Genomic DNA, 27,640 nt, shown 5'->3' with positions numbered 1-27,640 from the left:
CATAGTAATGAATTTGATATCAATGCGGCAGATCTCATTGGAGCCCCGGCGAAAAGAGTGGATGAGTCAGGAATGTGATAAGCAAGGGCTGATCAGCACTTTATGCCTCAGGCATAAATAACCTTAGTCATTGTAGCCTGAGGCAGATACCCCAAACAGGCTAGCGTCTACCCTAGCCGAGCCCACACCACACGAAAATTGAAAGTTCGACATCCTCAGTGACCCCGTCGACACTTCCTCCATCCAACGCACACACCAAAATGGCCGACACTCCCGTCACTCTGCGGACTCGCAAGTTCATCCGCAACCCTCTGCTTGCCCGCAAGCAGATGGTCGTGTAAGAACCCCCCTGATTTTCCCCCTCGTTTTGGATCTGTGTGTGGGAAATGCATGGCAGGCGCGCAATATGGAAATTCGACAACCACCAAGCACAAAGAGAAAGAGAAAGAGGAATGCAATTCGGAACATCGCAACACACACAGAAACAAGCGTCGACAAATCAAAAACCCAGAAAACCCCCGATCTGACATCTTTTCGCGAATATCTAGGGACGTCCTCCACCCCAACCGCCCCAACGTCTCCAAGGACGAGCTCCGTGAGAAGCTGGCCGACCTGTACAAGTCCAACAAGGACCAGGTCTCCGTCTTCGGTTTCCGCACACAGTACGGTGGTGGTAAGAGCACCGGCTTCGCTCTGGTCTACGACTCCTCCGAGGCCCTGAAGAAGTTCGAGCCTCACTACCGTCTCGTCCGTATCGGTGCCGCCAGCAAGATCGAGAAGGCTTCCCGCCAGCAGCGTATGTCTTTCTCTTCTCAGCGATTATCAATCGCGAAACATGGATGTTGTGTTCCTTCTTTTTTGCTAACCCCTTTCCCTCCCTACAGGCAAGCAACGGAAGAACCGCTCCAAGAAGTTCCGCGGTGTCGCCAAGGTCAAGGGCCCCAAGAAGAGCAAGGATTAAACGCCTCGTCTGTAACTATTCGCACGATTCAACATGGACCGATGATGCGGCATGGCGCGATGGGAAAGATTATGGCGGTGACGGCTTTGGCTCTGGAGTTTCCCACCTGGTTATGGCTTGTCCGGACCCAGGTGCGGTCGGTCGTGTGTGGGGGGAGTGGTTTATCTTCCTTTTCAGCGAACATCAGACTAAAACCCAAAATGATGCCCGTTGAATGGTGAAGATCGTGGACGGATACTCTTTTTTCTTCCTGTGCTTGTTGGAGCTGGTGATTCCCGAGAAAAAAAGGCTGGCGATCCCCATGGAAATTTAAATCAGGGCGTCAGTGTTGTGGTTCTTGTATGTTTTTTTGGGGAGGGGATCATCAGTCTTCGTGAAGACGGCCGGGGTTATGAGAATCCGGGCTTCGGCTGTTTGCCCGGGATGAAATTACATTTTACTTGTTTCTCTTCACTCGGTCCGGTCTTGTAGACTGTACTTGTACGGAGAGGTATGGATCTGGTGTAGTCGGATCTGGAGACTGTAGACTGAAGACCTGCGGCGTAGTCTAGGCTCAGTCTATATCGAGTGCCCCTCTGTTCTATGTCCCAAATGCGGAGGCATCGTCGACATACTAGTTGAGACACGTCTAACTGATTGATGTAACAGTTGGCCTTGTCTATATCAATGCAACTATATCAATACAAAGCCAAGAGTGAATCAGGGTAGCCCCTTAGCCCCCATGGCCAAAAGCTCAATCTGATCCCCCAAGAACCTCTCCGTCGCCAATTCATTCCCCCGTTCAAGCAGGTAATCTGTAGAACCAGCGGTGTATACAACACTTCCAACGCCGGGAGCAAGAAGAATACGCCAAGCCAACATATACCCAGCGACATTCCACGCCACCTCTTCAGTTCTATCCGAGAAGACAGGGCCACGATAGTCCTGCGTGCCTTCAACTTCCCTCTTCCAGTTATCGCTCCACTCATCCACCCACGCATTATACGGACGGGAACGAGACGAGTGCTTCCTCTGCCTCGGTGTATCCTTGCTCATCTTCTCTAATATCCTCAACGGCTGGCCAGAGGAAGTCCGTTCCGTAGTCTGGCAATATGCGGTAGTGTCTAGGCGGGGTTGGTAACCCAGGCTTGGGGGAAGGGGTTAATTGTCATCATCTCGACTGTGAAGTTATCGGACTCGGTTATGATTTTGAGTACGAAATCGAAAGTGGTCGCCATGACTGTCGTTCTCTCGGGCTCGATTCATGCTTCCTCGGTAAGAGTGCGCCATGTGTCGCCTAGGTTCTTGATGGATTGGATGTATCACTGCGATTGGGATTGGCGGCTTAATACAGCTAGAGGTTTCAGAAGTCTGAATGTCATGGTTTCTTGAATTGGTGCGTTCACTGGTCAAGCGTGGCAGCTTTGGATAATACTGTGTGTATTTTCTACGGGAAGTCTGCCTATAAGTACATATTCTAGAGTTTTATGCTTCTACAAGTCAAATGCGGGCATTTATAATGATTCGACACGGTTCTGTGTGGTCCAATTGTTAGGACATGGGGGAGTCTATTAAAAGAAACACTAACCGCCGTGATGTGAACATTGGTCCCCATTTTTGGAAAGCTAAATTATAGTAGGCGCAAGCATGCTAATCAGGTTCTGTATTTCCAAGATAAAAATCTAAAATCTCCTAAAATATACCTATGTACTGTCAAAGCATTAGCCTTGTAGGTTACATAGGAAATTTACTAAGACGCTAAAGCCCTAATTCAGAGCGACAACGCATAGCCGTTGCTGCTGATCTTGCCCCAATCCAACACATTAATTGTTATGAAATGATTTTGCAATAACGTTACTTTTGTTACTTTATGTAAATATACAGACCAAGCAAAAGACAGTGTCTGCCTCTATAACATCTAACTCCAGTTAAAAGCGAACTAGCCATCAATGAGTAACTCCATCCGACTAAGAAATAACAACCCAACACATACAATGCAGGAACCAACCAAACCAACCCATCACATTTAGCATGACAAAACTTCAAAAACAGCAGAACCCTGTCCAAATTCCAGAAGGCTGTGTAAGTACATCCCTCGGAATGGATCGCTTGTACGATGTGGCCGATTACACAACCTACGACCTCCCTTTCTCAAACATTCCCCTTAACATTTCCGCCATATGGAAATCCCACATTCCAATTCCACGTGTACTAGTTCTATTTGGGATACCGGTCTTCTGACTGGAGATGTAGATACATATCTGCTACCGTAGGATTTGCAGCAGCCAAGTACCCAGACACGTCCATGGCAGGGTTGTATACGGCATAGCGGGTCGGATTATTGTATTACTGCATCCTGGTTAAGGGAGTCAGGAGAGTCCGATGTACTGCCGTGTGCTACTCTTGGGGAGGATCCTAGTGCTGGTCTGGGGATGCAGGGCACATGGCACATGGTTAGCCCTGTCCATGCTTGTGACTATGAAGGTGGATGGGGATACACGGGGTTGGGGTTTATTGTATGTATTATATTATTAGGGATACGGTCATCAATAGAAGGTTGTGTTAAGTGCTAGATTGAGATATAGATACTCGACGAGGGAAGACAGAGTAGATGTGTAAAAGACATTATTTGGATAGGCCGTACAAGACAAATAAGGAACTCCACGCTCTGAAGAAGGGCTAGAAGACAGAAAACTAGCATTAACAAGCCCTCCTAGGTCATTGTTGATGGTGACATGTCACAGAACCGGAGAGTCGTAGTAACAATAGAAATAAGACATTCCACCAAAGACTAAACACACATGGCATGAAAAAAGCATATTTTTGAAACAGACACAGAACCACTGATATAAACCACTGCATATAGCCACTGGGGTATTAGGGAGTAATCTCCATGGACGGGTGTGACAGGATGGGCATCTCATCATAGTCCCTAATCGATGGTTTTTTTCTTCTGGAACATAAGCAGACCGAACAAGACGACAGAGCAAAAATCAAAACAGAACAGAATAACAGCAAAAGAGCAAATCAACAGACGAGAAACAGAAACAGACATGAGAAGACATTAGTAGGCAGAACAAAGGCAGATGTAAACGGCCTTGATATGGGTATCTCTTTTGTGTATCTTGTGGGAAAGAAGAAACGACCAAGCAAGAGACCGACCAGGAAAGACGCGAACAGCGAAGAAGAAACATTGAAGTCATTCAATACGCCCCCTGATGTCCCAACGATGAAATCGGAGAACGATGCAGATCAACCCGCCCATAGTCCGACAACCCATCAGGTAAAAAACCATACGGCAGACCAACCGCCGAGTCGGCATGTCGGACACGCGTATAGGGCAACCCGTTAACGAGCGTCGGCGCCGAGCAGCGCATATCCTCGACAACGCCCCTCGACTTCCGGCGCTCACTGCCCGCATACCCGTACACATCGGTTGCGCAATCAGAAGTCAGCGCGAGTAAACGCTGCCCGGCGCCGCTATCGCGTGGGAATGTGCGGCCCAGCCGTGCGTCGGAGGTGTTGTACTCGCCCAGAGTGTTCTGTATCGTGTCCAGGGCTGGGTAGGGAGGGTTTGCAGCGGAGGGGGCCATGGAGGATGGGGATGAGACTGGGGGCAGTGGGGATGGGTCTTCTGTTGTAGACATGGGGATGTATCCGAAGAGGTCGGGTGTTCCTTCGCCTGAGTCGGCTGACTTGCGTGCTGAAGGGCTGATACTGTAGAGACCGTTGCTTGGGACGGTCATTGGCACTGTACGGCCGTCTTGGGAGGTTGCAAACCGTGCGTTCCAGGCCTTTGCGTCAGTGGCTAGGGTCATGCGTTCCAGGCCGTCTGGGAGGGTTGAGAGGTTGGACTGCGGTTGGCTTCGGCAGGTTGGGGGGTGTTGGGAGGGTGCGGTCTACGTCTGCGTAGGACGTTGTCATTGGCCCTGTTGACTGGGGCATCTCGGTGGACATACTTTGGCCTGGGAGGACGAAGCCGTATGCGGCTTGATTCATGTTGCCGCTTTGTTCTTCGAAGAACTCGGGTCTGCCGTTGAGATCCCAGGCCCGGTTGCCCCAGGCGGTGCTATAGTCGAGCATCCCAGTGTTGGATAGCATGTACCCTGGTGATGTCTGACCGTGGTAGTTGGCGGACTGGTCATCATAGGAGTGGTCCATGCCGACGGGTTGCCGTGAGAAGTTAGACTGGATATCCAGTTCGTACTCTTCTCCTCGCTGGAACGGAGTTCGCATTTGAGGGGAGCCCATAAGGATTGACCTTCCCTGACCCTTGGTTGCATAAAGTCTAGCTGCTTCTCTAGCAGCATCTTCGGGGGCCAAAGAGTTGACCTAAGGAGCAAAAGGAAGGAAGGTCAGTATGAATCCCTCTGTGGATATTGTGGATATGGACTTGGGCTTACTCGTATATACTGGCATTCAGTGGCTCCAACACTGCGGCAGCTAGAGCAAGCCAGGCCAGTGTTGAGATCACCGTTGCACTTGATTTTTCTCTTCCGGCATCGGTTGCACTAGTCAAAGGTTAGAAGTCACTAGGTGATCAGGAAGGAGAAAGCACATACTGCGACTAGGGCTCGCTTTCTCTGTTTCCGTGGTTTCTCATCTTGCTGAAGACGGTCCTGCTTAGCCACTCGCATCGACCGAGCCATAGAAATGGAGTTGTGCCGGGCTTCTAGTCCGGGTAGGTCGTATGTGTGATCCATTGATATAGCACCCGATTCACTCAAAGGTAGGGGATATGCAAAAGAGAAGTTCAGTGAATGTGAGAAGAACAGAAAATGAAAGATGTCTCTGGGAAATAGGGCTAGATTTAAGCCATGTTTTGGTAACAATCGGTGTGATTGCTTTCTTATGATTTTATAATATAGATAATATATTATAGTATATTTTTGCCCCCTGCTTTTCTTTTTTTCTTTTCTCTATAATATTATATATATTATTTTCCTATATGTGTGTTTATAGAGAGGAAGACATACACAGTAAGTACATCTACCAAAAGTACCCTGGACCTGGTTTCTTTTTCTTTTCTTTTTTCTTTTTTCCTTTTATTCCTTATTTAAGATATTATCTTATTTATCTTCAAGTTATTTTCTGTTTCGTATTTTTTTCTCTATTTTTCCTAAGGGGAAAATTATATGCAAAGTTCCGCCATTCCCCCCAGTTTCCCATATAAAAGGGGAATAAAAGGAGAATAAAAACAATAAAAACAGAATAAACGAGAGGTTTCACAACGTAACGTCACACATGACCTTAGCCATGACGAGAACAGACTGCTCCGGTAGGTAGTGTTTCAGCCAGTTCTTCTCTCTTTTTCCCTTGATAAAGACCATGAACTTGGTGTATCTCATAACGGGCAACTGCCGAGCTACTGTTTGCAGATGATCCGCGGGGGAGTATAACCCGACGTCCGTCCAAATGTTTGCTCGATAGTTTTTGTCTGCAGGTCGAAATAGTAAACAGTCCGATCTGAACTCGAGAGTCTGGAACATAGTGTATGTTATCTGGCAAACGGTCCAGATAATAAAATATAGAAAAAACAAACAAACGCCTGTCTCAGGATGCTTCAAATGTCTCAATAGAGAAAGAGAAGAGAAAGTAAAAAAACGAAAAAGAAAATATAGAAGAGAGTCAAAATCTCTCATGACACCTGTCACTTTGACAAGCGCACGAGTGGTCTTCCCCGAGCCAAGCGCGCTCTAGTAAAAGGTAAAATCCAGGGATCGACGATCTAAAAGGATCGACATGGGGGGACGATCCAGCGTTCTTTAGCGCTTCCGGTACGCAGCTAGATCGAAAGGGAAAGGCGAAAAAGCAAATCAAGTCCAGAAAATGAGGATAGTATACTCCGTACTTGGTATGAAATTAGTTCTGACATACCAGATCTCGACGCTAAAGGCTAAAAGGGGGAATCTAGAAGTGCCGAGATGCATGAACTTCTGGGATACTTAACAAGGTTCACACATTGGAGCTAATGTGGAGAGAAAGTGGATTCGTTACAGATATGACATGGGCAAAAAGGATTAGAAGTTCTCCATTAGTACAACTCTCTTTCCATTGGTACTCATACTACCACCTTAGGACATTCGGACAGAGACGAGAGACATAAAAGAGAAACCAAAACAGTGGGGAAGGCAAAGTCTAGGTCTCAAATACAAATCTAGACCTCATGGAGTCTGTAGGTATTTAGACCAAGTTCCGGCAGTTCAAGGTTTGACGATGCACGACATCCCGGGGGGAAGTAGGAATTGCGAATTTAAGAGTCAGGAGAAACAAGCCCTGGAGAGCCAAGCCAGCTGACTCTGAGTTGACTCGCCAGGAACACATGTTGGGATTGAGACTGGCTTTTGTTGCAGACGATACGGTGGAGGCAACCCCTGGCTGCTGACGGAAGCTCCCTCCAGAAGGCGAGAGGGAAAGAGGCTCAGGATTGATCATATCCCATCCCACGTGTATGGCTCTTTTCAAGAAGTTAGTATATGGTGGTGATGGTACCCGTTGGAATCCTGCTGCAGGAGGCCGCCCGTTTCCTCTTCCCAACGTTTCTGTTGTGGAACAGCTCACGGGGGAAAGATGATACTGTCCAAGCAAAGGAGGACCGTGTACCTCCAGAGCTGCGAGACGGTGCTTTGATCTTAGTGGGGAGAGAAGACGAAACAGTACTGTGGCTTGTCCAAGGAATTGACCAGTGACAATCGGTCACTCTCGGACTTCTGCCAAGAGATGCTTCTTTTGGCTGGGCCTGCTGCTGCATGAGGGATATAAGCACACAAACAGTTCAAACTTGGAATCCCTGGGTCGATCAAGGCCCTTAATAAGATCCGCTGCATGTCGATCTCAAAAGCGTAAGGTTATATCCATTATGTCCAACGGGGGGCATTCGGAAGATACGTATGCCGCTCGATTGGCAAGCACCGTTTCACAAGTCTCCCGGGTCGAACATCCGGAGAACCCTAGAGCTGTTGCGCAGCACGTACCCATAGATTCGTGGGAAATCCTTTTGTGTGTAAAAACAAAGGTAAAAATAGGGAGAAACGGGAGAAACGGGAGAAAAGGGAAAAGAAGAAGAAAAAGAAAAACACGAGAGGCTCAGTTCCCTCCGGTTGGGGATCCCCGCGGGCGGTGATTGGTCGAAGCTTCGATGATCTTCTCGCATTTCGCATTTCCCGTTTCCCGGACTTTCACATTCGCTCTGTCTCTCTGTCTCTACCGACCTCCCTCCTTATTACCAAAGTGTTTGTCCTAGGTCGACCAAGCGCCTAATTCGGTGTGTCGCGATTCCCCGCCATGAGCGCGCTTTTAGAGACCTCCCTGGGCGACATTGTAATCGACCTGTTGGTCGATGATGCACCCAAAGCGTGTGACAAGTGAGTGGCTCCATTCCTTGGCTTACCCAGTCTGCTGAAACCTGAAACTAAGCTCATTTTGTGTGCTTTTAGCTTTTTAAAGCTATGCAAGCTCAAGTACTACAATTTCTCGCCCGTCCACAGCGTCCAAAAGAACTTCACCTTCCAGACTGGCGACCCGCTCGGTCCTGACGCACCCGAGAGCGATGGAGGTTCTTCAGTATGGGGTCTGCTGGACGGACCGTCGAAAAGAACATTCCCACTCGAGGCGTCGCGCAAGCTGAAACATCTGGAGCGCGGCACGGTGAGCATGGCCACGGTACCCGCCAAGAACGACCCCGACCAACGGTTAGCCGCCAGTCAATTCATCATTACACTTGGAGACAATCTGGATTATTTAGATGGCAAGGCCGTGATTTTCGGCAAGGTCGTTGAGGGCTTCGATGTCCTGGACAAAATCAATGAATCATTTATTGACGACCGAGGTCGACCGCTGAAGGATATTCGCATCCGTCACACCACTGTCCTTGACGATCCCTTCGATGACCCGCCAAATCTGGTTGAACCGCCTGAGAGCCCGGTTCCTTCCAAAGCCCAATTGGCCACGGTTAGGATCGCGGACGATGAGGACTTGGATGATGATATGGATGAAGAGGCTATGGACAAGCTACGTCGCGAGCGTGAGGCTCGCGCGCAAGCGCTGACATTGGAGATGGTGGGAGATCTGCCATTCGCCGATGTCAAGCCACCGGAGAATATCCTTTTCGTTTGCAAGCTTAATCCAGTCACACAAGGTTTGTCGCCATTCTATTCCCCCACAGGACCGTGGGATTGTGCTAACCAATGCTAGATGAGGATTTGAATCTTATTTTCAGCCGCTTTGGAACAATCTTGTCTTGCGAGGTCATTCGGGACAAGCGCACCGGTGACAGTCTACAATATGCCTTTATTGAATTCGAGGAACAGAAGGATTGTGAACAGGCCTATTTTAAGATGCAGGGTGTCTTAATTGATGATCACCGGATCCACGTGGATTTCTCACAGAGTGTAAGACCCCCTTATCACCCCCTATTACCTGGGCCGATATGCTAATATATCCTAGGTGTCCAAATTATCCGAAAGCTGGCGCAATTCTACCGTCACCAAGCGCCGACAGAGAGGTGGATTTGGTGGTGTTGCAGACCTTGAAGCGAAACGTCAGTATCGAGAGGTGGACGATACGCCTCTAGGTGAGGATGATGCTAGGTATGTATTTGACAAGCGAAACAAGGACAGAGCTCCACGGGAGGCCCCGTCAGATCGCACTCGAGTTCGCCGGGATCGAGGGAGTCGAAGCCCCCGTCGAGATGGACGGGATCGATACCGTCGTCGATCCCATAGTCGAAGTCCACAACGGGATTCACGAAGGGATTCACGGAAGGATTCAAGGAGAGACCGGAGCTACCGTGAGCGACGATAGTATTCAGATATCCCCTATTCTCGAATAAATACGGTGTACTTTGTAGTCTTAACATATCCACTCGACTTCGCCCCTTAGCAGGCCAAGGCCCCGCTTTGACTAGTGTAATGAATCCCAGTGGGCAGGTTTCACTCGGCACTCGCGAGCCACCTTCTTGTATGGACAACTCCTTATTATTCGTCTTTGCAGATCCCTAAAAATAAACTGGAGCCCACTAGGTTCCTAATAGTCTGAGATATATTAGTGTGGCGTGCACTTTAAGGTGTGACTTAGGTACTTAATCAGCTTCGAGCTTCACCCCACGTTTTTTTATTTTTATTTACTTCTCTTTCCTCTCCTCCCTTCTCCCGATTTTATCTCTCCTCGTTTCTCTATCACCAAATATATTTTCACAATGGCAGGTGTAATCAAAGATGCTGTCTCCAATGTCCTTGGAAAACTCCAGGGCACTGCTCCAGAGGTTCCCCGTGAACCCTCAGTGGAGGAGTTCCAAGCACTGCAGAAGAAGTACACAGACGCTGGACAAGGCCATGTCTTTGCCTTTGCCGAGGAATTGACGACTGTCGAGAAGTCACAGCTCTTCCACCAGCTGTCCAACTTTGACCCCACTCGGATCAACGAGCTGGCCGACAAGGCCCTCAACCCTCCTCCCGCCGAGCAAGGGGCCGTGACCCTCGAGCCCCTCCCCGAAGTCGCCACTGCCTCCATCCTCGATTCCGACCCCTCAGATATCCAGAAATGGTACGAATCCGGCCTGAAGGAGGTGGCGGCGAACAAGGTGGCCGTGGTCTTGATGGCTGGCGGGCAGGGTACCCGGCTCGGCAGCTCTGCCCCCAAGGGCTGCTTTGACATTGGTCTGTTGAGCGAGAAATCGCTGTTCCAGCTCCAGGCTCAGCGTATTCTCAAGCTGCAGTCTCTCATCGGTGGTCAGAACGTGGTCATCCCCTGGTACATCATGACCAGTGGGCCTACCCGCAAACCCACCGAGGAGTTCTTTGAGAAGAACAACTACTTCGGTCTGGACAAGAGCAATGTTATGATCTTCGAGCAGGGTGTTCTGCCTTGTATCTCCAATGACGGCAAGATCCTGCTCGAGACCAAGGGCAAGGTATGTAGTATCCGTGACTCAAACACGTGTAGGAACAGATTTGTTGACCTACTGAATATAGGCCGCCGTGGCTCCCGATGGAAACGGTGGCATCTACCAGGCCCTCGTGGTCTCCGGTGTGCGGGAGGACATGCGCCGCCGCGGCATCGAACACATCCACCTCTACGGAGTGGACAACTGCCTTGTCAAGGTAGCTGACCCAGTATTCATTGGCTTTGCAGCCTCTAAGAATGTCGACATCGCGACCAAAGTGGTGCGCAAGCGCAACGCTACCGAGTCCGTCGGCCTGATCCTGTTGAAGAACGGCAAGCCCGACGTGGTCGAGTACTCTGAGATTGACAAGGAGACTGCCGAGGCCAAGGACCCCAAGCAGCCCGATGTCCTCAAGTACCGCGCCGCCAACATCGTCAACCACTACTACTCCTTCCGGTTCCTCGAGTCGATCGAGAACTGGGCGCACCAGCTGCCCCACCACGTGGCGCGCAAGAAGATCGCCTGTGTCGATGCCGAGTCCGGTAACGTCGTCAAGCCCGAGAAGCCTAACGGCATCAAGCTGGAGCAGTTCGTCTTCGATGTATTCCCCATGACACCGCTGGAGAAGTTCGCTTCCCTCGAGGTGCACCGCCACGACGAGTTCTCGCCTTTGAAGAACGCCCGCGGCACTGGTGAGGATGATCCTGATACCAGCCGTGCCGATATCATGGCCCAAGGTCAGCGATGGGTTGAGGCTGCTGGTGGTATTGTTATTACGGATGGCGAGGCCGTTGGTGTTGAAGTTTCTCCTCTGATCAGCTACGTATGTCTCTTCTATCTCCCTCTTGATCTCTCAACTAACGTACATTGCAGGGCGGTGAAAACCTGGAATTCCTCAAGGGACGGGAGATTAAGGCACCGGCCATCCTGGAGCGGGAAGAGTAGATTAGATATGTCTAACCAGTCGGATCTTGGATCTCTTGGAACGAAGAAATGAATTGCATTGTGACACTTTTTGGGGAATGGATCTACTGTAGGAATGTAGGGGGTAAGGAATTCCAATATCATTCATAAAGTACATATATATACCTAGGTATGTTACAATATGTACCTAGTAAGATATAGAATACCTAAATGTATGTAGAACAGTAAATAAACGCCTTACGCAATACGGAAAGGCCCGGGAGCTAAAGCCGTTTGACGAGTTTGTCCTTTTTCCACTTTTCCTCTCTTCTTTGTGTGCTTTCTCTTTGGAGTTGAGAGGTTATTGAAGTTGTTGAGAGTGAGTTATTTCCATTTCTTCTTTTTCTATATCTCTTGTTGTTTTTGCCCTTTTTTTTTTTTTTTTTCTGTGTGGTTCCCTCATGTCCCACTTTTCCGAGTGGCCTGTCAGAACGTGCCTACTTTTCTCCAAAGGTTCTCAAAAAGCTGACCAAAAGGGTTATAGATTTTGACAAGGATCTGAAAGAGTTACTGTGAGGGTGAGTGAGATAAAGTGGTTTCGCATTTCGCATTTCGCTTTGCGCCCGTTCGAGCTCGTGCTCTCCCCCGCCGATCTACGTCTTCCCCTCTTTCGACTGAAATTTTTGAGATCGCAGCCGATGCGATTGTGCTGGACTCGGACAACGTCGGATATATACACTGGAATCGGAGTCAAAGCAACAGACATATGGTTATGACGCTAAATTCGACAATCCCGACAATGGAGGGGAAGACGCTGCTTATCGACGGAGCTATATCAACCATGACCCCAGCACCGGGCTGACTCGAGATGGATAGATTATCGCCAGAATGATGTTGTCTCGTCGCGCATGCTACAAGTGTGGCACTATTGGCCACTATGCTGGTTAGTATAACTGGAAGAGCTTGGTATATCTGGGGTCGAACTAATTCCTCGGTAGAGGTCTGCTCTTCCACCGAGCGCCTCTGCTACAACTGTACGTGAATATCTCCCCGAGAGGTCCTACTCTTATCGTGCTTGGGTACTAATTCATCTCATCTCACAGGCAAGCAGCCCGGTATGTTCGACTATGAGTTATAGTACTCAAAACAAGCTTCTAAGTCGTCATATAGGTCACGAGTCGAGCGCCTGCCCTCTGCCCCGTACCACCGAGAGTAAGCGATCACTCGATACCACCTCCCGCCATTACAGTCTGTTAACACCATCCAGCCAAGCAGTGCTACAACTGCCAGGGCCTCGGCCACGTCCAGGCTGACTGCCCCACCCTGCGCCTGAACGGCGGTGCCAACGGCCGCTGCTACAACTGCAACCAGCCCGGCCATCTTGCCGTAAGTCTCCAACCCCAAGCCCGGGTCTTGGACCCTTCAGACCAGCTATTAACCCCACACTAGCGCAACTGCACCAACCCCACTGCTGCCGGAGCTGGTGCTCCCCCTACCGGTCCCGCCGCTGGTCGCGGTGCCGGTGCTCGCGGCGGTTTCCAGGGTGGATTCCGCGGTGGATTCAGCGGCTACCCCCGCGCCGCAACCTGCTACAAGTGCGGTGGTCCCAACCACTTCGCCCGTGACTGCCAGGCTCAGGCCATGAAGTGCTACGCCTGCGGCAAGCTCGGCCACATCTCGCGTGACTGCACCGCGCCCAACGGTGGCCCCCTCAGCTCCGCCGGCAAGGTCTGCTACAAGTGCGCCCAGGCTGGCCACATCTCCCGCGACTGCCCTACCAACGAGGGTGCCGCTGCTCCGGTTGCTGCCGTTGACGCTGCCCCCGTTGCCGCTGTCCCCGTCGTCGCGGCTACCCCTGCTGTGGTCGCTGTTGAGACTACCTCTGATACTGTCCCTGCTGCGGCTCCTACTCCTGCCATCGCTTAAGTGTGTTCAGTCCCGTCTCTCCACTATGCATCCGCCATTGGAGGAATGCCTGGAGTTCCTTTTCTTCCTTGATTCTGTATTACGGTCACTTTCCCTACACCTCGATCGGTCTCTTCTCTCCGCCATTTCTTCCTTTGCATATATTTAAATTCACACCCTCTGTTTTGGGGAACGGGGTCTGGTTCTGGACCTTAAAAAAAACAACTTTTGATTTCCCTTTTTTACCCCCTTTTGGAACTTGTTCTTTTTTACTTAACTTTGTTTTATCACCCTATCATGTATACGACGAACAAACAGAAAAAGTTCTTTTTGGTTTTGTTTTTCGCAAAGTCACACTCGACTTGACTTTCTCAAGTCTTACGATTGGCGTCTGTTGTCTATTCTCATGGATTATCTTTCTTGGTTTTCAATCGACTCTTGGTTGCGGTTTTCCTGAATGGGGCCAAGGAGAGAACGAGGAGATGAAGTGTGGCAATGAGAGGATATGTTGAAGCTGAGGGGAATTAGATTCGGGGACCGTTGCAACTATGTGGAAAGAGGACTTCCAGATGGGAAGAGTCCTGAGAACATTTCGAGAGTCTAATAAAGAAATATCTCAATCGTCTGCTTCTTGTAGTGTATAGATGCGGTGCGTTCAGTGTTTGGTAACAGTCTGAACCCGTGACCTCGAACACCCAGGTCGAGTCGAGTCTCCCTTCACATCTCTTGTTCCCTCTACACTCTCCCCCATCAGTCATCTTCACATAGCCATCTCCAGTTGATCCCATCAAGATGCCGGGCTCCGTTGGAAGTGATGAATTCGACGATGATGAGGTACAATTAATCCCCAGTCCCCACGCACGTCCGAGAGCTGCCAATCTAACCAGTAAATGGTCTAAAATTGCAGAACTTCATTCTAGATATCGACGGCATCCAAGCCCATGGCATTGGCGCAGCCGACATCACCAAGCTGAAGGCTAACGGGTTTTACACCATTGCTGTCAGTGTCTTAACCCTAATTACCTCATCCCCAAGCACAGTCCAAACCCATGCCATCTAACCACTCATCCAGTCCGTTCACGGCGCCACCCGCAAAACTCTCTTGAAAATCAAAGGCTTCAGCGAAGTCAAGGTCGAGAAAGTCAAAGAAGCCATTCAGAAATGCCTTCCCACAGCATCGGGTTTCATCACAGCAATGGAACTCCACCACCAGCGCAAGAAAGTCGTCCGCATCTCAACCGGCAGCAAGCAATTTGACGCAATCCTGAACGGGTGAGTACAATACCGGTTTAAGACATAAAGGCTATTCAAACCCATCTAACACCATCCCAGTGGCTTTCAGAGCATGAGCATCAGCGAAGTCTTCGGTGAATTCCGCTGCGGCAAAACACAATTATCACACACGATGTCCGTAGTCGCGCAACTACCCAAAGAATTAGGCGGTGCAGCCGGCAGAGTCGCCTACATCGACACAGAGGGCACGTTCCGGCCCGAGCGCATTGCTCAAATCGCAGAACGGTTCGGACTTGATCCCGATACCGCGCAGGAGAATATTTCCTATGCGCGTGCGCTGAACAGCGAGCACCAGCTCGAGTTGCTGAATACGCTTTCTCAGGCATTTGTGGGTGGCGAGTATCGGTTGCTTGTTATTGATAGCATCATGAACTGTTTTCGGGTTGATTATTGTGGACGTGGGGAATTGGCGGATCGTCAGCAGAAGTTGAATCAGTTTTTGATGAAACTGGCCCATATGGCCGAAGGTGAGATTTATGGTTCTGTGCTGTTGGTGTTTCGGTTGCTTAGACTGATTTGGTTTGACTTGCAGAATTTAACGTCTGTGTCTTGATGGTGAGTGCGATCTTGTATGTTTCGAAGTGTTGTGGCTCACACTTCGGTTCAGACAAACCAGGTCCAGAGTGACCCTGGTGCTAGTGCTCTCTTTGCTGGAGCTGATGGTCGCAAGCCAGTCGGTGGACATGTTCTTGCTCATGCTTCCACTACTCGTGTGCTCCTTCGGAAGGGTCGTGGTGATGAGAGAGTGGCCAAGATTCAGGATTCCCCTGGTGAGTACTTCAATCTATTTTGGGGCCTATCACTGCTCTGACTCCTTCTAAGACTGCGCTGAACGTGAAGCAATCTATGTTATTACGAATGGCGGGATCAATGATCCTGAGAAGGCTTGAAGGTGGTGCGGTCAAGATATATCGATCTTGGGAGGAATGCTCGGCAATCACGATTTTCACGATGTATCAGATTTGATGCTGCGATATTATTATACCCCTTAGTCAATTTATACCATAGATAATAGGCTATAATACCAAACAGTCCAAGTGATATTTGTCGATGTATGTTGTAGTCGAAGCCCTAACTATGAAGTTCACCGCCTACACCATCGCTCTGACAAACCGGCAAAATTCTGTGCCAAGAGCAAAACTGCAGAAAAAGTTCAGCTCAATCAACGCAACATTCTAGGAATCAAACCTCCATTCAAAATGAAGAGCGAATCCGTGCAGGTAGAAGGGTACACCACCCTTCCCCTGCAGCTCCCAACAACCCCGCTCTTCCCTTATCCCGCAACACACTACCTCTACCTCCGACCACACGAGCCCCGAATCCCAGACCCAGATTCCACCCGCTCCCTCTTCCTCGTCAACGTCCCAATCGACACCACAGAAGCCCACCTCCGCCACCTCTTCGGCACACAACTCGCCGCCGGCCGTGTAGAAAGAGTCCAATTCGAAGATGTGCAGACCAAAAAGCGCGCCGTGGCAACAACCACAGAAACAAACCTAACCCACTCCAAAAAGAAGCGCAAGCGCGTAACCGCCGACGACTACGAACGCTACCTAGATGACATCAACATCCCATCAACCTGGGACCGCAAGCTCCAAAAGAGCGGCGCCCACGCAGTCGTCATCTTCGCCGACAAGCCCAGCATGGAAACCAGCCTGAAAGCCGCCTCCAAGGCCTCCAAGCGCGGCACCACCATCATCTGGGGCGACGGCCTGCCGACTGACCGGATCCCCGCCCTCGGATTGAATCGGTATGTCGCGCACGAGCGCATGCAGTACCCTGATCGGGGCGCGCTGCTGCGGACCGTGAATGAGTTCATGACTACGTTTACTCAGGTGTCTGAGGCGCGCAAGCGCGAGGATCACAAGCGTCTTGCTGTACCGGATGAGGATGGATTCGTTACTGTTTCGCATGGACCGAAATTGAATTCTGTGGCGAGGGAGGAGGAGATGAGGGAGCTTGTTGAGAAGCAGAAGAAGAAGGCTGAGGGACTTGAGGACTTCTATCGGTTCCAGTCTCGGGAGAAGAGGAAGGAGAGACAGAATCAGCTGCTTAGGCGCTTTGATGAGGATAAGAAGAAGTTGGCGGAGATTAAGGCCCGGAAGGGGAAGATTCGAGTAAGTTTTTCTCTCTCGCTTGTTCGGTTGGTCTTTGGGAGTGGTGCTGACTTCTTATATAGCCTGAATGATCTGGTACACGATAGCATGGCGTTTTGGGTGTCTTTTTTCGCTGGTAGGATAAAAGGTTCGAGGTGGTGTCCTATGTACATGTGAGTTTTGGCTTTTCGTTCTTCTTTTGTTATGTTCGCTCCGAGGATGAACACGCTGGGGCCATAGTAGCGAAACGCGCTTTGCCCGCTGTTATACCATGACTGCAAACACCAGCATATTCATATCTTCTCGCCTTCTGAACTGGAGTTCATACATAACTTTGTTGGGATTTATTGTGCTTCTTGGTGTTGCATCTGCTAATTGCGCTTCAAGTTAGGTTAGAGACATACATATATGTTATTTCAATCTCAATAGTTATGATTCAACTATATATATGTGTGTAGTTCAAATTGTCCGTATCCTCCGTAACATATTGAATCCGTAGATAGCTCTGATTCCGGATATCCCGCACAGACCAAGGCTTGGCATTACATCCCACCTCTGGAGAAACTGTACGTCTGACTATGGATGGGATTAATAGCTCCGCCACCGTATAGAACGATTTGAGACGATCGGAGACCAGTGGCTGCATTGGGCTGCGTTATGTGATAGTACTCTGAGCTAAACTACATTCTCTAAGCGTCTGTGGCAAAGTGAGCTTCCGCGATATATCCTGCACAATATATCCTGCACAAACAGCCCTATATCAAAAGAAAGAAAAAGCCTCAAGATGCCCCCCGCCTCAATCAAGGATGAGCAAGATAGGGACTCCGACTCCGATGTCGAGTTCGAGGATGTCCCAATGTCCCTCCCAAGCAGACCCAGAAACAGGGAAGAGACAGACATCGCAATAAACATCCCCTCAACCCCGCGACCACAATGGACTCCAACTCTATCACTCCCGCAGCAGCGAAGCCAACCCATCCCGTCTGGCTCCGAGGAAGAGACTCAGCTCCGAGGCCAAATCAGCACCGGTATAGAGAGAGTCACGTACCGCAAAATGAAATCCGACATGGGCATGGACGCACCGGATACACCCGCTTCGGAACGCAGGTATGAGAGCTTCAAAGAGCTTGCTGCGGATGTGGAGGGTCTGGTTAACACGCTCTGGGCGTCAGCAACACGTGAGTTTAATATTTTATACATGCACTATGTTGTAGAAGTGAAGATCATATATTGCTATATATTATCTTTACTTTCTTCTTTCTTTTTCTTCATCTCATTCTTGTATATATAAATTACTAACTGATCCACCCAGCGGCAATCCAAACCGAAGCCCTCATAACCCTAGCAGGCCTAACCCAGACCTCCCTGCCGGGCTTCCCCTTCGATGCCCCACCAACCCTAAACATCTTCCACAAGCTCGACTGCGTCTTCGCAGCCTTGTGCACAAGCACACACCCACTTACCGGCGCCGCTCTCCCAGGCGCGCAGGCGGGCCAGTCTCTTGTGACAGAGACGCAGAAAGTGCGTATCCGGAGCTTGGCCGAGAGGACTAGACATCAAGTCTTTTCTTGTTTGGCGAAGTCGAATGACAGAGGTAATGCCGCTGCTGTTAATGCCAATGGTTATGGTTATGGGGATGACGAGGATGAGGAGAGTGGCGATGAGGTCGATGAGCCGTGGATGTTGGAGGCTACGCGGGTTTACGAGAAGAGTCTTATGTTGCTTGCGGAGCAGGATCCTTCGGGCGAAGGTGGGATGGATGAGTTTAACTGTTTGTAATTGTATATTTTGTATTCTGTTGCCTGATCTATTTCTTTTGCCTGTGCGGCTCCAACTATTGAATGTTGAAGAGGATATTTTTAGAACGGATTTCGGATTTCTCGCCATTACGTCGGTGTACGTCCAATTATACCTAACGAGGCAGACGCTCAGGCCACACATAAAATAGTGATATAGTTCTGGAGAAAGAAAGTCCCACTCCAATTTATATTCCATTTGTACATAGTAGTAGATATTTTACTTGATATTGTAGTGATATCACTATGGATCCCGATATTTCTTCCAGAAACTTCTAGCTCATAATGAAAGGAAAAATCTGGACCGAAACATAAAGAAGAAGAGCTAGTGGGGTCCAGGCAAAAAAATGGTCGAGATTATTAACTCGCAAATGCCGGCTGAATCGGTAACGAAGTAATCGAGTATACAGTAAGTGTTCCCGTACCTTGAATTCAGGTATCAGACATAGACAAGGCTGGCACTCTCTTTGGCCAGAATGGAGTGAACTAAGTGGATGTGAGCCCTGAAAGTGGGGGCTATCGGAGCCAGCTAGTGGCCTGGGGCTGCGCAGCTTGGGGGCTGCAATGACCAGTAGTATGTCAGAAGGGCTATGTTGTATAGTCTGGATGTACATCGTATACATATACGATGTAGTTGGACATGCTTTGACCTTTTTTACTTCTCCACGTGAAAGCAAAGAATATAGTAGGCCTGTTATGTTAAAAGGGATACATATGTATATGTGTTTTGGATGATAATTCCGATGGTGGGAACGAGTTGCTTTGATTCCATGGTTCGTGTAATTTATGATTTGGATTGGAATATGAGTCTGACTACTGGATCTTGCTAGAACCGAGTTATAGGTACAACATATAGTAGGATGACTTATGTACGTTGGAGCAGTCTATAGAGGTTAATTGGTTAGGGCTACTAATATGTACACCTTATTAAATCTAAAGAACTATGTTGTACTCCGTACATGGCCTCCCAGTCTGCCGTGTCTTACCATGCAAGGGTTGGATTAGCTTATTTCCATCGAGCAGAGGGGTTAGATCCGAAACCATCCCACTTTTATGAATATCATCCCTTGCAACCCCTTCCATATGAAATATAGAATATGAGTACACAGTATACAACATAGTAGAAACTATGTCACTAGACCATGGTAATTCAATCCAAAAAAACGCGTCGCGTACCGTGTAAAGTGAACCTTATAAGCAATGGAGTGAAATCTCTGCTCGTAATTTCAATACGAGCGGCCCCCAAGCCCGGCCAATAAGAACAGAAATCCCGCATAAGAAGCCTCCCATGGTTCTGATGGAGCCTTTTTATTTTATTTCCATTTCTCTTTGACGGCTATTTTTCTGGTTTTCTTTCATGACCGGACATGCGCGGCTGACGTATCCTGGAATATGAAGGGGGCGAGAGGAAATCATTTTGAGAAGTCCTTGCTTGCGGATTAGGGCAGTCTAGGACATGGATTAGAGAACCTTGCTTCGAGAAGACCGGGAGCTCTCTCCTCCGTATGCTCTCTAGACGTTCAGCTCCAGGGCTGCAGCTAGTCGGGTATCTGAACCTTGCCGTATTGTGGAAATGGGATTACCGTATGGGGCTGCTGGTTCCATGGTTCGGTGGCGTCTGTTCTCTCCCAACGTTCTCTTTCTTACTATGTTGTACTTTGCACTGTGGATGGATGATATCGGACATAATAATGCACTCCCTACATTATCTATAATATATCCCTGGATATGCTAGGATAGCCCTAATTTCACATATAATATGAGATATCAGATCCATTAGCCACTACATGTGAATTGTACCCAACAGGTACCTGATCCTGCTCCGCCTACTCCGTACTCCGTACTCCATACTCTTACTCAGCATATGACGATGACCTCCGGGAGAGGCCCACACGGACCTGATGGGTGGACAAGTCACATTGCGAGGACGGCGACAGGTCCTTGCAGATTTCATGCATTGGGGCTTCCTGCCCCTTGTGCTTCTGTCTTTCACCGAGATTTGTTCAGATTTTGATTAGAACATTTTTTTCCTTTGACCTGCATGTTTGCTGTCTCCAAGCATACGGAAAGGTGGAGGAGCCGATACTAAAATGGTTAGGGTCGATCATCGGCAAAGAACTTTGGCTATAGACCTCGGGTCAGAGGCTATGATGTATCATCTTCAAATTCTCCCGGGCTTCCCGGGATCCTGGAACGATGAAGAATCTAGCAAGCCCCCGCATGACTGATATCATGCAGCGTTGACAGGAATCTGGGGACAGATAGTATATATAAGTATTATGTAGGTGGTTTTTATACATTGGGTCTGTACCTGCCTCAGATAAAGAAAAGGGTTCTGATCGGAGGTAAGGCAGTCTGCACTACCGGTTAAAGTGTACATACGACTATTAGATCTGTACTATTGATACTGATATATAAAACGTATATATGTAAAGAGGTTTTATATCCATATTCTAGTATACATATTCTACCTACAACTACAAATAGTACTAGAACTACATACTTCTCTGGAACGAAACATACGATACCTCGTAATACCCATACCATACATCGACTCACGTAATGCGTTTCCCACTTCCCCTCTCTCTTCATCTCGCGAGATTTCCAATTCTTCATTTTCTTCTTTTCCCCTCCTACCTTCCCCTCCCTTTTCTTATTGTTCGAAGATCTCGGTTTCAATTTTCTGTTTAGTTATCGGGAGTTCTGCTTTTCCTCCCTTGTTGCCGATTACTCTTTTTTTGCCTCGCGCATTTTCAGTGTTTTCCCAGGTTTTCCTCGAATCTAGGTAAGTTGGTTTAAGTCTTTTCTGTCGCATATCGCATCTTGGCCCAAGCCTCTTTCATCATTTGAATGGAACCCGAATTTTGCCTCCCCATACATATCAACTGGCGCAGCGCGGCGCATATTAGCCCTAGATCGCAAGCTTCTTTGCAGGGTTCTCCACGATTTTAATATGGTGATTCGCCTACGGATCGATGCCTGCGCCTTGACCAGCACTTCGGGATAGCCGATTATCTACCGGTCGCACACACCCCAACCTCAAAGCCATCGCCAGTGTGGGAAATCGGTCAGATCTAGATGCCCGAATTGTTCGAAAATTATGTTGGATCGAGAGGGTGGACGGTCGCATTCGGACATCAGACTGGGACGACGGAAACGGCCGACGCATGATAATCGCCTAGCATCCTAGTGGAAACAAGTCCATTTTCGTATCGCGCATCCGATTTTGGCCCTTCGATTGTTCGTCTTCGGCCAATCCACCCTCCGATCATAGCTACCATCGTGAGATGCGATGCTGCCCGAAGCGCTGGTCTTGGCGATTTCCGGCACCATTTTTCGAGGCTCAGAATCATATATGCGCCTAAATAAACACCTGCAAATTGCTGCCTACCCGGCCTTTTTTTTTCTTTCTTCCTTTCCGGTCTTTTATTCACTCGCATTGATTGGTCGCCTTTGTCTGCTTTTCACTTCTCACTTCCTTTTCTTTACTTGCGCCTGTGCAGATCTGCCTCGATTTCAAACGAAGGTTGATATAATCTAACTTTATACCTTCACTAGCCTTTCACGCCCGTCTCTTTGCTTGGGTTCGTTACGACTTGATCTCACGCCGGTCTTTCCTTAACGACTCCACGAAGTTCTAGTCGCTCAGCCATCTTATATTCTTACGTCGACTTTCCGGACTTTGATTCTTGCAACCATGTCTTACAACGGCTACGAAAACTTCCCCCAGCAGGATCCTGCCGCCGCTGGCGCCCCGGCTCCTGTTGACACCACCATGACCGGCCAGGCCGACCCCTCTGCCGCTCAGTTCCAGGGCCCTCCTCCTGGTGAGCCCAATGCCGCTCCCGTCCCCCAGCAGGGTGCCGATGGCAAGACCACCCTCTGGATGGGTGAGCTCGAGCCCTGGATCGACGAGAACTTCATCCGCAACCTTTGGTTCCAGATGGGTGAGCAGGTCAACGTCAAGATGATCCGTGACAAGTTCTCTGGGTAAGACACCGTAATTATCATTTGAACTCCAAGATTGTTTCTAATGTGGGTAGTAGGAGCAATGCTGGATACTGCTTCGTCGACTTCGCTTCTCCTGCCGCCGCTGCCAAGGCCCTTTCTCTGAACGGCACCCCCATGCCTAACACCAACCGAGTCTTCAAGCTCAACTGGGCTACCGGTGGCGGTCTCGCTGATCGCAGGTAAGCGAGAATCTCAGTCTATTTCCTCCCGGCTATTAAAACTGACCCGTCCCAGCCGTGACGACCGTGGCCCCGAGTACTCCATCTTCGTTGGTGACCTCGGCCCTGAGGTGAACGAATACGTCCTCGTCTCCCTCTTCCAGAGCCGCTTCCCCTCTTGCAAGTCTGCGAAGATCATGACCGACCCCATCAGCGGCATGTCCCGCGGCTACGGCTTCGTTCGCTTCTCTGACGAGAACGACCAGCAGCGTGCTCTCACCGAGATGCAGGGTGTCTACTGTGGCAACCGCCCTATGCGTATCTCCACCGCTACCCCCAAGAACAAAGGTCCCGGTGTTGGCGGCAACGGTGGTGCTGCCATGGGTATGCCCGGTCCTGCGGGCATGTACCCTCCCATGGGTGGCCCTCCTATGCCCTTCTACGGTGCTCCCCAGCCCATGAACCAGTTCACAGACCCCAACAACACCACTGTCTTCGTTGGTGGCCTGTCCGGCTACGTCACCGAGGATGAGCTCCGCTCTTTCTTCCAGGGCTTCGGAGAAATTACCTACGTCAAGATTCCCCCTGGAAAGGGCTGTGGTTTCGTCCAATTTGTCCAGCGCCACGCTGCTGAGATGGCCATCAACCAGATGCAGGGCTACCCCATTGGCAACTCCCGCGTGCGTCTGAGCTGGGGCCGTTCCCAGAACAACTCCGGCCCCGCTGGCAGCCCCTACCGCCCTGCTCCCCCGCCGCCTCCCATGTACCCCTCCATGGGCATGCCCCCGGCCCACCAGTATGGCGGATTTGCCCCCATGAAGGTGAGCGATCACCCTGGCAGCCCGATCCCGGATCAAATGTGAAGCAGGCGGTCGGCTGACACACTCTTCCAGTAAGCGTTTCCCTTTGATTGAAAGCACCAGCAGGAGTTATTTGTGTCATTCCAATGATGATTCTATTGTGTCATAACAAATTCGTTCCCTGGTTTCTTGGCCAAGGCTATAGCTCTTGATGAGCATTTGTCTCCTGTGCTACGCATTTCCTTTTCACGTGAGCGCTATTACCTTAGCAAGATCTGAGCTTTATCCCCTTTCTGATCTGTCTTGTTCTTATGTATCTTTCCTTTTTTTTACCCCCCTTCCTCCTCCTTTGCGGCCTTTTTCGTATTTTATTTTTCTTTATCTATTTTCGATGTGTCTCTGCCTTACGCTATCGGGTTTTCCCGCCAATGGGTCTTTGTCTGCGTGTAATGGAAGTCCGAATTGTCATGCGCTTCTTTTTCCCTTATACTCCTTGGGCAGGCATTCTGCGAAAAGTTCCATTTCCCCCACCGTTACCACCTTATTTCCTTTGTTTCCCTTTTTTTTTTTTTCTCTTCTTCAAGCAGCTAAATTGAATTATGTTCGCTTTGAGAATTTTGCGTTGTGCCTTTTTTTACCCTTGTCTCTTCCCTGTTAAGACTGATTGCCGGCTTGTACAACACGTGTTTCTCTCGTGCGCCTCAGCGTTTGTCGATTCTAAATTCCTTGTGATCGTATGCAATAATGTCCTGTACGCTCGTTTGGTGTTTGCATTGCGCTACTGCCGTCAAGCTCTCCATTTGCTGGTATTGTATTGTTGGCCCTTTGCTTCTGGATCTACCTATATAAACATTGCCCCTGTGGCTGGTCCCATAGGTGGAGGTTCCATTCCAATGGACTCGAGCATACCTGGTTGCTCTAGTAATTGGTCCTGGTGGTTCTCTTGCTGTATTGATGTCTGCTACTGCTATCGTGATGTCTTCGGTCGTGATGTCTTCGGAGTCCACTGGGTTAGGGCTAGGATTTGAACTGGATCAGTTCTGAGATAATGTTTTTGGATTATTGTAAACCGTGCAAGTTCTGAACACTGGACCCCAAATAGCATGCTCTTCGGAGGTGCATTTTAAATGGTCATTACTGATCTCACATATGGCAGATCACATAGCTGGTTAGGGCTTTCTTCATGTATAACCATCGAGCAATGCTACAGTGGCGTTTCATGAATATTTAAAGCCCCAGCACTTCCACCTTTGACCCCTAAATATTCCTACCTACTAACAAGTGAACACACCCGGCCTGCGCAGAGCCCGCCCAGTACGTAGAATACGCCAGTTATCAAGGTTTCTACTCCTTTTCGCTCTATTTTTACTATTTTAATTCTATCTCTGTGGTTGTTAGTAACTAGCTAGGTAACTACCTAGGTAGTCAAGTGTTTTCAGTCACCGTCACCGCCTTCTTATCGATAAAATATTGCCGTGGACATGTATGGATGTAGTGTAGACTCGATGGCAACAACGACAAGTAGACCGCCTCCACGACTTCCTATTTCTACAGTATAACTATACCGCCTTTGCAACTTCGACATGAGTAACTTTGTATCTCGAGGGTTATCCCCTTCTTACTCTTCACGCCACCATGCGCTACAGAAACTGGGATGTCCTTCTTTTCGCTGGGGGTTCGAAGGTGCCTATCCAAGAGTTCAAGACACAATGCTTCGTGACCAAGGACAAAGACTCGCCCTATTTGCACAACGAAGTCTTCCTTGGCCATCATGCACACCATCCCGACCCAGGACTTTTTAATCAGCTGCCAGTCCTCACGACCTTCATCCCGAGTCTACCCAAAGACAGCCCATTCCAAGTCTCAATTCATAGTTGGGAGAAGCCACGCCCTAGTGTACAGATCGAGTCCAATATGGAACCAGAGGACGTTTTACTCTTCGAGGCGCGGATATTCATTGATGGGGTCTTTGTTGCGTGAGTAAATCATGATCCAAGTACGCAGCATGTTGTTTCGATTGTGCTAATGTCTTGCAGAGGTAGTATACATGGACAAAGAACTAGTTGGCCACAGGTTATGGGTACGTGTATGCGCTTACGTCGCTTACGTCGGCGAAACGCAATCCCAACGAATTTAAATTCCCCGTCGTGATTGACCATTCCTATTCCCTTGCACATCCTGCTTGAATGGCTACTGACATTCATTTGACAGATCTGAGTTGTAGTATGGTCCATTCCTTCTTTTTCTTTCTTTGATTCCGATTCTCACAAGTTCAAGCAGATCTTGACCGGGATGGAAACCAAGACACCCTTCGATTCCCTCCCTTTCATTCTGAAATACTACAGCAGAAGCATTGGGATGCCGGAGACTCTCATGGCCGAATCAAGGTTGTCATTGCTGAAGGTTTCTCTCGCCCCAATCGCTCGCCTCCGTTCGAACGATTCAAGCATGTCATTGTTTTCTCTTTCCAGCATGCACCACTAGATGTGCTGGAGTTCTCCGACATTGCTTGGCCCAATCCCAACATGTGGCTTGCTATGCCGAACGCATCCCGGTACGGAGCGAGATATGGTACCTCCAAGGTAGCTGGCGATGGCGGCCATGGACATTCGCCAAGCAAGCCCAGCAGCAGACCCGAACATCGAGTTACAATAACCGCTAACACGAGTAGCCAGTCTAGCAGCAATACAGCTACTTACAGTGGTAGTAATCCATCAACTTACAATGCCTGGACCCCTCACCGTGGGTTTCCCATCCCGTCCACACAATGGCACGGCTATCCACAAGAGCCTCGATGGGAGCCACAGGATACATACATCGTGGAACCTGCCATGGATGCCTTCGTTGATGATACAGCATGGCGGCAGCGTGGTGCTCGTTCCTCCCGTGAGGATATCCCAATGCCAGATTATGCTTCCACAGGATCGACTAGTAGCCGGGCTATATCTAGCATGACTGGGATAAGCTACGAACACAGCAAGCAGCCCAGTATCAATTCCTGTCTGGATGATGAACAATATAATGAGCTGATAGAGGCTCTGACACCAACGAAGGCGCCTCCTGCAGGTACTCGCGCACCCTCCAATACCCCCTCCAGCTCGATGTCTGCCTCGAAGCCTTCTGCTGCAGCCGAAGCTCGATCTGCAAGCTACAAGACTCGAAGTCGCCGTGCATCCGCACTCAGGGAGATATCACAGCCAAGCACCCGTGATGTTTCGGGATCGAGCGAGCCCAAGAATTTGACTCCATCCAAGCTTGGGGCGAGCCCAAGCGAGAAAGTTCGGAGCAAAAAAGAAGCCCAGAAGGGGACCCAGAAGGAGGCCAACCAGGATACTCCGAAAGCGCAGTCTAAGGGTAAGGGAGCTACGAAGGAAAACCGCAACACGAAGGACGTCGAAAACGCGCAGGACGAAAATGAGTCTGTCCTGTAGATCCTGATCGTGCTTTTTCAAACCTATACTTACCTACCTCATTCATTTGTTCTAGTTGAGTCTTAACAAGAAACAGGCATGTATTTTTTATGCGACCTTCAAGCAATGCACTTGTTACTTTGAAGTTGAGGAGTATACGAACTTCAAATGATACATTTACACCGTTTGAGTCAACAGGTAAATGTATGTCTCTATCCGAAGAACTGATACGTCTTTTACTGATCAAATTTGACAGGTATACGTTCTTTACGAAGTTCAATTTCTACGTATTTTGTTGTAGAAGTTGAGAAGTATACTATTGTATACGAACTTCAATCGATACTCTTACACTGTTTGAAGCCGACAAGCATGCTTTATGCGAACTTCGAGCAACAAACATTTTACTATGCGGTCTATGCAGTCAACAGGTAAATGTACAAATTTT

The 27,640-nt window shown here is 49.2% G+C and overlaps 14 protein-coding genes across 14 annotated transcripts; 11 read left to right on the top strand and 3 right to left on the bottom strand.

Moving 5' to 3' along the window:
- Nucleotides 1-176: 176 nt before the first annotated feature.
- On the top strand, nt 177-1,268 carry N7489_001422 (40S ribosomal eS24 domain-containing protein; the record flags this gene model as incomplete). The annotated part of the gene is made up of 3 exons (XM_056707177.1): nt 177-337; nt 549-796; nt 885-1,268. Coding segments are annotated over 3 exons (486 nt in total), but the record flags the coding sequence as incomplete, so codon positions are not given.
- Nucleotides 1,269-1,660: 392 nt separating this feature from the next.
- N7489_001421 (uncharacterized protein) lies at nt 1,661-1,996 on the bottom strand (the record flags this gene model as incomplete). Its single annotated transcript, XM_056707176.1, has 1 exon — nt 1,661-1,996. One exon carries the CDS (start codon nt 1,994-1,996, stop codon nt 1,661-1,663), a length of 336 nt encoding a protein of 111 aa, XP_056571478.1.
- Nucleotides 1,997-4,143: 2,147 nt separating this feature from the next.
- N7489_001420 (uncharacterized protein) lies at nt 4,144-5,643 on the bottom strand (the record flags this gene model as incomplete). Its single annotated transcript, XM_056707175.1, has 4 exons — nt 4,144-4,794; nt 4,844-5,272; nt 5,344-5,451; nt 5,503-5,643. 4 exons carry the CDS (start codon nt 5,641-5,643, stop codon nt 4,144-4,146), a joined length of 1,329 nt encoding a protein of 442 aa, XP_056571477.1.
- Nucleotides 5,644-6,165: 522 nt separating this feature from the next.
- On the bottom strand, nt 6,166-6,429 carry N7489_001419 (uncharacterized protein; the record flags this gene model as incomplete). The annotated part of the gene is made up of 1 exon (XM_056707174.1): nt 6,166-6,429. The coding sequence occupies one exon, from the start codon at nt 6,427-6,429 to the stop codon at nt 6,166-6,168; it is 264 nt and encodes an 87-aa protein (XP_056571476.1).
- Nucleotides 6,430-7,425: 996 nt separating this feature from the next.
- Nucleotides 7,426-7,629, top strand: N7489_001418 (uncharacterized protein; the record flags this gene model as incomplete). Its single annotated transcript, XM_056707173.1, has 1 exon — nt 7,426-7,629. The coding sequence occupies one exon, from the start codon at nt 7,426-7,428 to the stop codon at nt 7,627-7,629; it is 204 nt and encodes a 67-aa protein (XP_056571475.1).
- A 595-nt stretch (nt 7,630-8,224) lies between these two features.
- N7489_001417 (PPIL4 family peptidylprolyl isomerase) lies at nt 8,225-9,742 on the top strand (the record flags this gene model as incomplete). The annotated part of the gene is made up of 4 exons (XM_056707172.1): nt 8,225-8,304; nt 8,377-9,077; nt 9,134-9,330; nt 9,386-9,742. 4 exons carry the CDS (start codon nt 8,225-8,227, stop codon nt 9,740-9,742), a joined length of 1,335 nt encoding a protein of 444 aa, XP_056571474.1.
- A 394-nt stretch (nt 9,743-10,136) lies between these two features.
- Nucleotides 10,137-11,768, top strand: N7489_001416 (UDP-N-acetylglucosamine diphosphorylase; the record flags this gene model as incomplete). The annotated part of the gene is made up of 3 exons (XM_056707171.1): nt 10,137-10,850; nt 10,912-11,646; nt 11,697-11,768. 3 exons carry the CDS (start codon nt 10,137-10,139, stop codon nt 11,766-11,768), a joined length of 1,521 nt encoding a protein of 506 aa, XP_056571473.1.
- Nucleotides 11,769-12,614: 846 nt separating this feature from the next.
- On the top strand, nt 12,615-13,652 carry gisB (putative zinc knuckle nucleic acid binding protein; the record flags this gene model as incomplete). Its single annotated transcript, XM_056707170.1, has 6 exons — nt 12,615-12,669; nt 12,725-12,760; nt 12,830-12,841; nt 12,897-12,938; nt 12,994-13,112; nt 13,176-13,652. 6 exons carry the CDS (start codon nt 12,615-12,617, stop codon nt 13,650-13,652), a joined length of 741 nt encoding a protein of 246 aa, XP_056571472.1.
- Nucleotides 13,653-14,423: 771 nt separating this feature from the next.
- On the top strand, nt 14,424-15,814 carry N7489_001414 (recombinase DMC1; the record flags this gene model as incomplete). The annotated part of the gene is made up of 7 exons (XM_056707169.1): nt 14,424-14,465; nt 14,539-14,631; nt 14,704-14,903; nt 14,964-15,391; nt 15,457-15,479; nt 15,532-15,694; nt 15,747-15,814. The coding sequence occupies 7 exons, from the start codon at nt 14,424-14,426 to the stop codon at nt 15,812-15,814; spliced, it is 1,017 nt and encodes a 338-aa protein (XP_056571471.1).
- Nucleotides 15,815-16,123: 309 nt separating this feature from the next.
- N7489_001413 (putative ribosomal small subunit assembly protein) lies at nt 16,124-17,112 on the top strand (the record flags this gene model as incomplete). The annotated part of the gene is made up of 2 exons (XM_056707168.1): nt 16,124-17,041; nt 17,104-17,112. The coding sequence occupies 2 exons, from the start codon at nt 16,124-16,126 to the stop codon at nt 17,110-17,112; spliced, it is 927 nt and encodes a 308-aa protein (XP_056571470.1).
- A 692-nt stretch (nt 17,113-17,804) lies between these two features.
- On the top strand, nt 17,805-18,799 carry N7489_001412 (general transcription factor IIH subunit TFB6 family; the record flags this gene model as incomplete). Its single annotated transcript, XM_056707167.1, has 2 exons — nt 17,805-18,198; nt 18,333-18,799. 2 exons carry the CDS (start codon nt 17,805-17,807, stop codon nt 18,797-18,799), a joined length of 861 nt encoding a protein of 286 aa, XP_056571469.1.
- A 2,579-nt stretch (nt 18,800-21,378) lies between these two features.
- On the top strand, nt 21,379-22,457 carry N7489_001411 (uncharacterized protein; the record flags this gene model as incomplete). The annotated part of the gene is given in 3 exon segments (XM_056707166.1): nt 21,379-21,488; nt 21,508-21,584; nt 22,375-22,457. 3 exon segments carry the CDS (start codon nt 21,379-21,381, stop codon nt 22,455-22,457), a joined length of 270 nt encoding a protein of 89 aa, XP_056571468.1.
- A 56-nt stretch (nt 22,458-22,513) lies between these two features.
- On the top strand, nt 22,514-23,848 carry N7489_001410 (RNA-binding protein; the record flags this gene model as incomplete). Its single annotated transcript, XM_056707165.1, has 3 exons — nt 22,514-22,806; nt 22,860-23,006; nt 23,062-23,848. 3 exons carry the CDS (start codon nt 22,514-22,516, stop codon nt 23,846-23,848), a joined length of 1,227 nt encoding a protein of 408 aa, XP_056571467.1.
- A 1,572-nt stretch (nt 23,849-25,420) lies between these two features.
- On the top strand, nt 25,421-27,216 carry N7489_001409 (uncharacterized protein; the record flags this gene model as incomplete). The annotated part of the gene is made up of 3 exons (XM_056707164.1): nt 25,421-25,761; nt 25,822-25,865; nt 26,063-27,216. 3 exons carry the CDS (start codon nt 25,421-25,423, stop codon nt 27,214-27,216), a joined length of 1,539 nt encoding a protein of 512 aa, XP_056571466.1.
- Between the last annotated feature and the right edge of the window lie 424 nt (nt 27,217-27,640).

This window comes from Penicillium chrysogenum (assembly GCF_028827035.1).
Source record: "Penicillium chrysogenum strain IBT 35668 chromosome Unknown utg000001l_segment0_segment0, whole genome shotgun sequence".
NCBI classification, from domain to species: domain Eukaryota; kingdom Fungi; phylum Ascomycota; class Eurotiomycetes; order Eurotiales; family Aspergillaceae; genus Penicillium; species Penicillium chrysogenum.
This window is presented reverse-complemented; position numbering and strand designations above follow the sequence as displayed.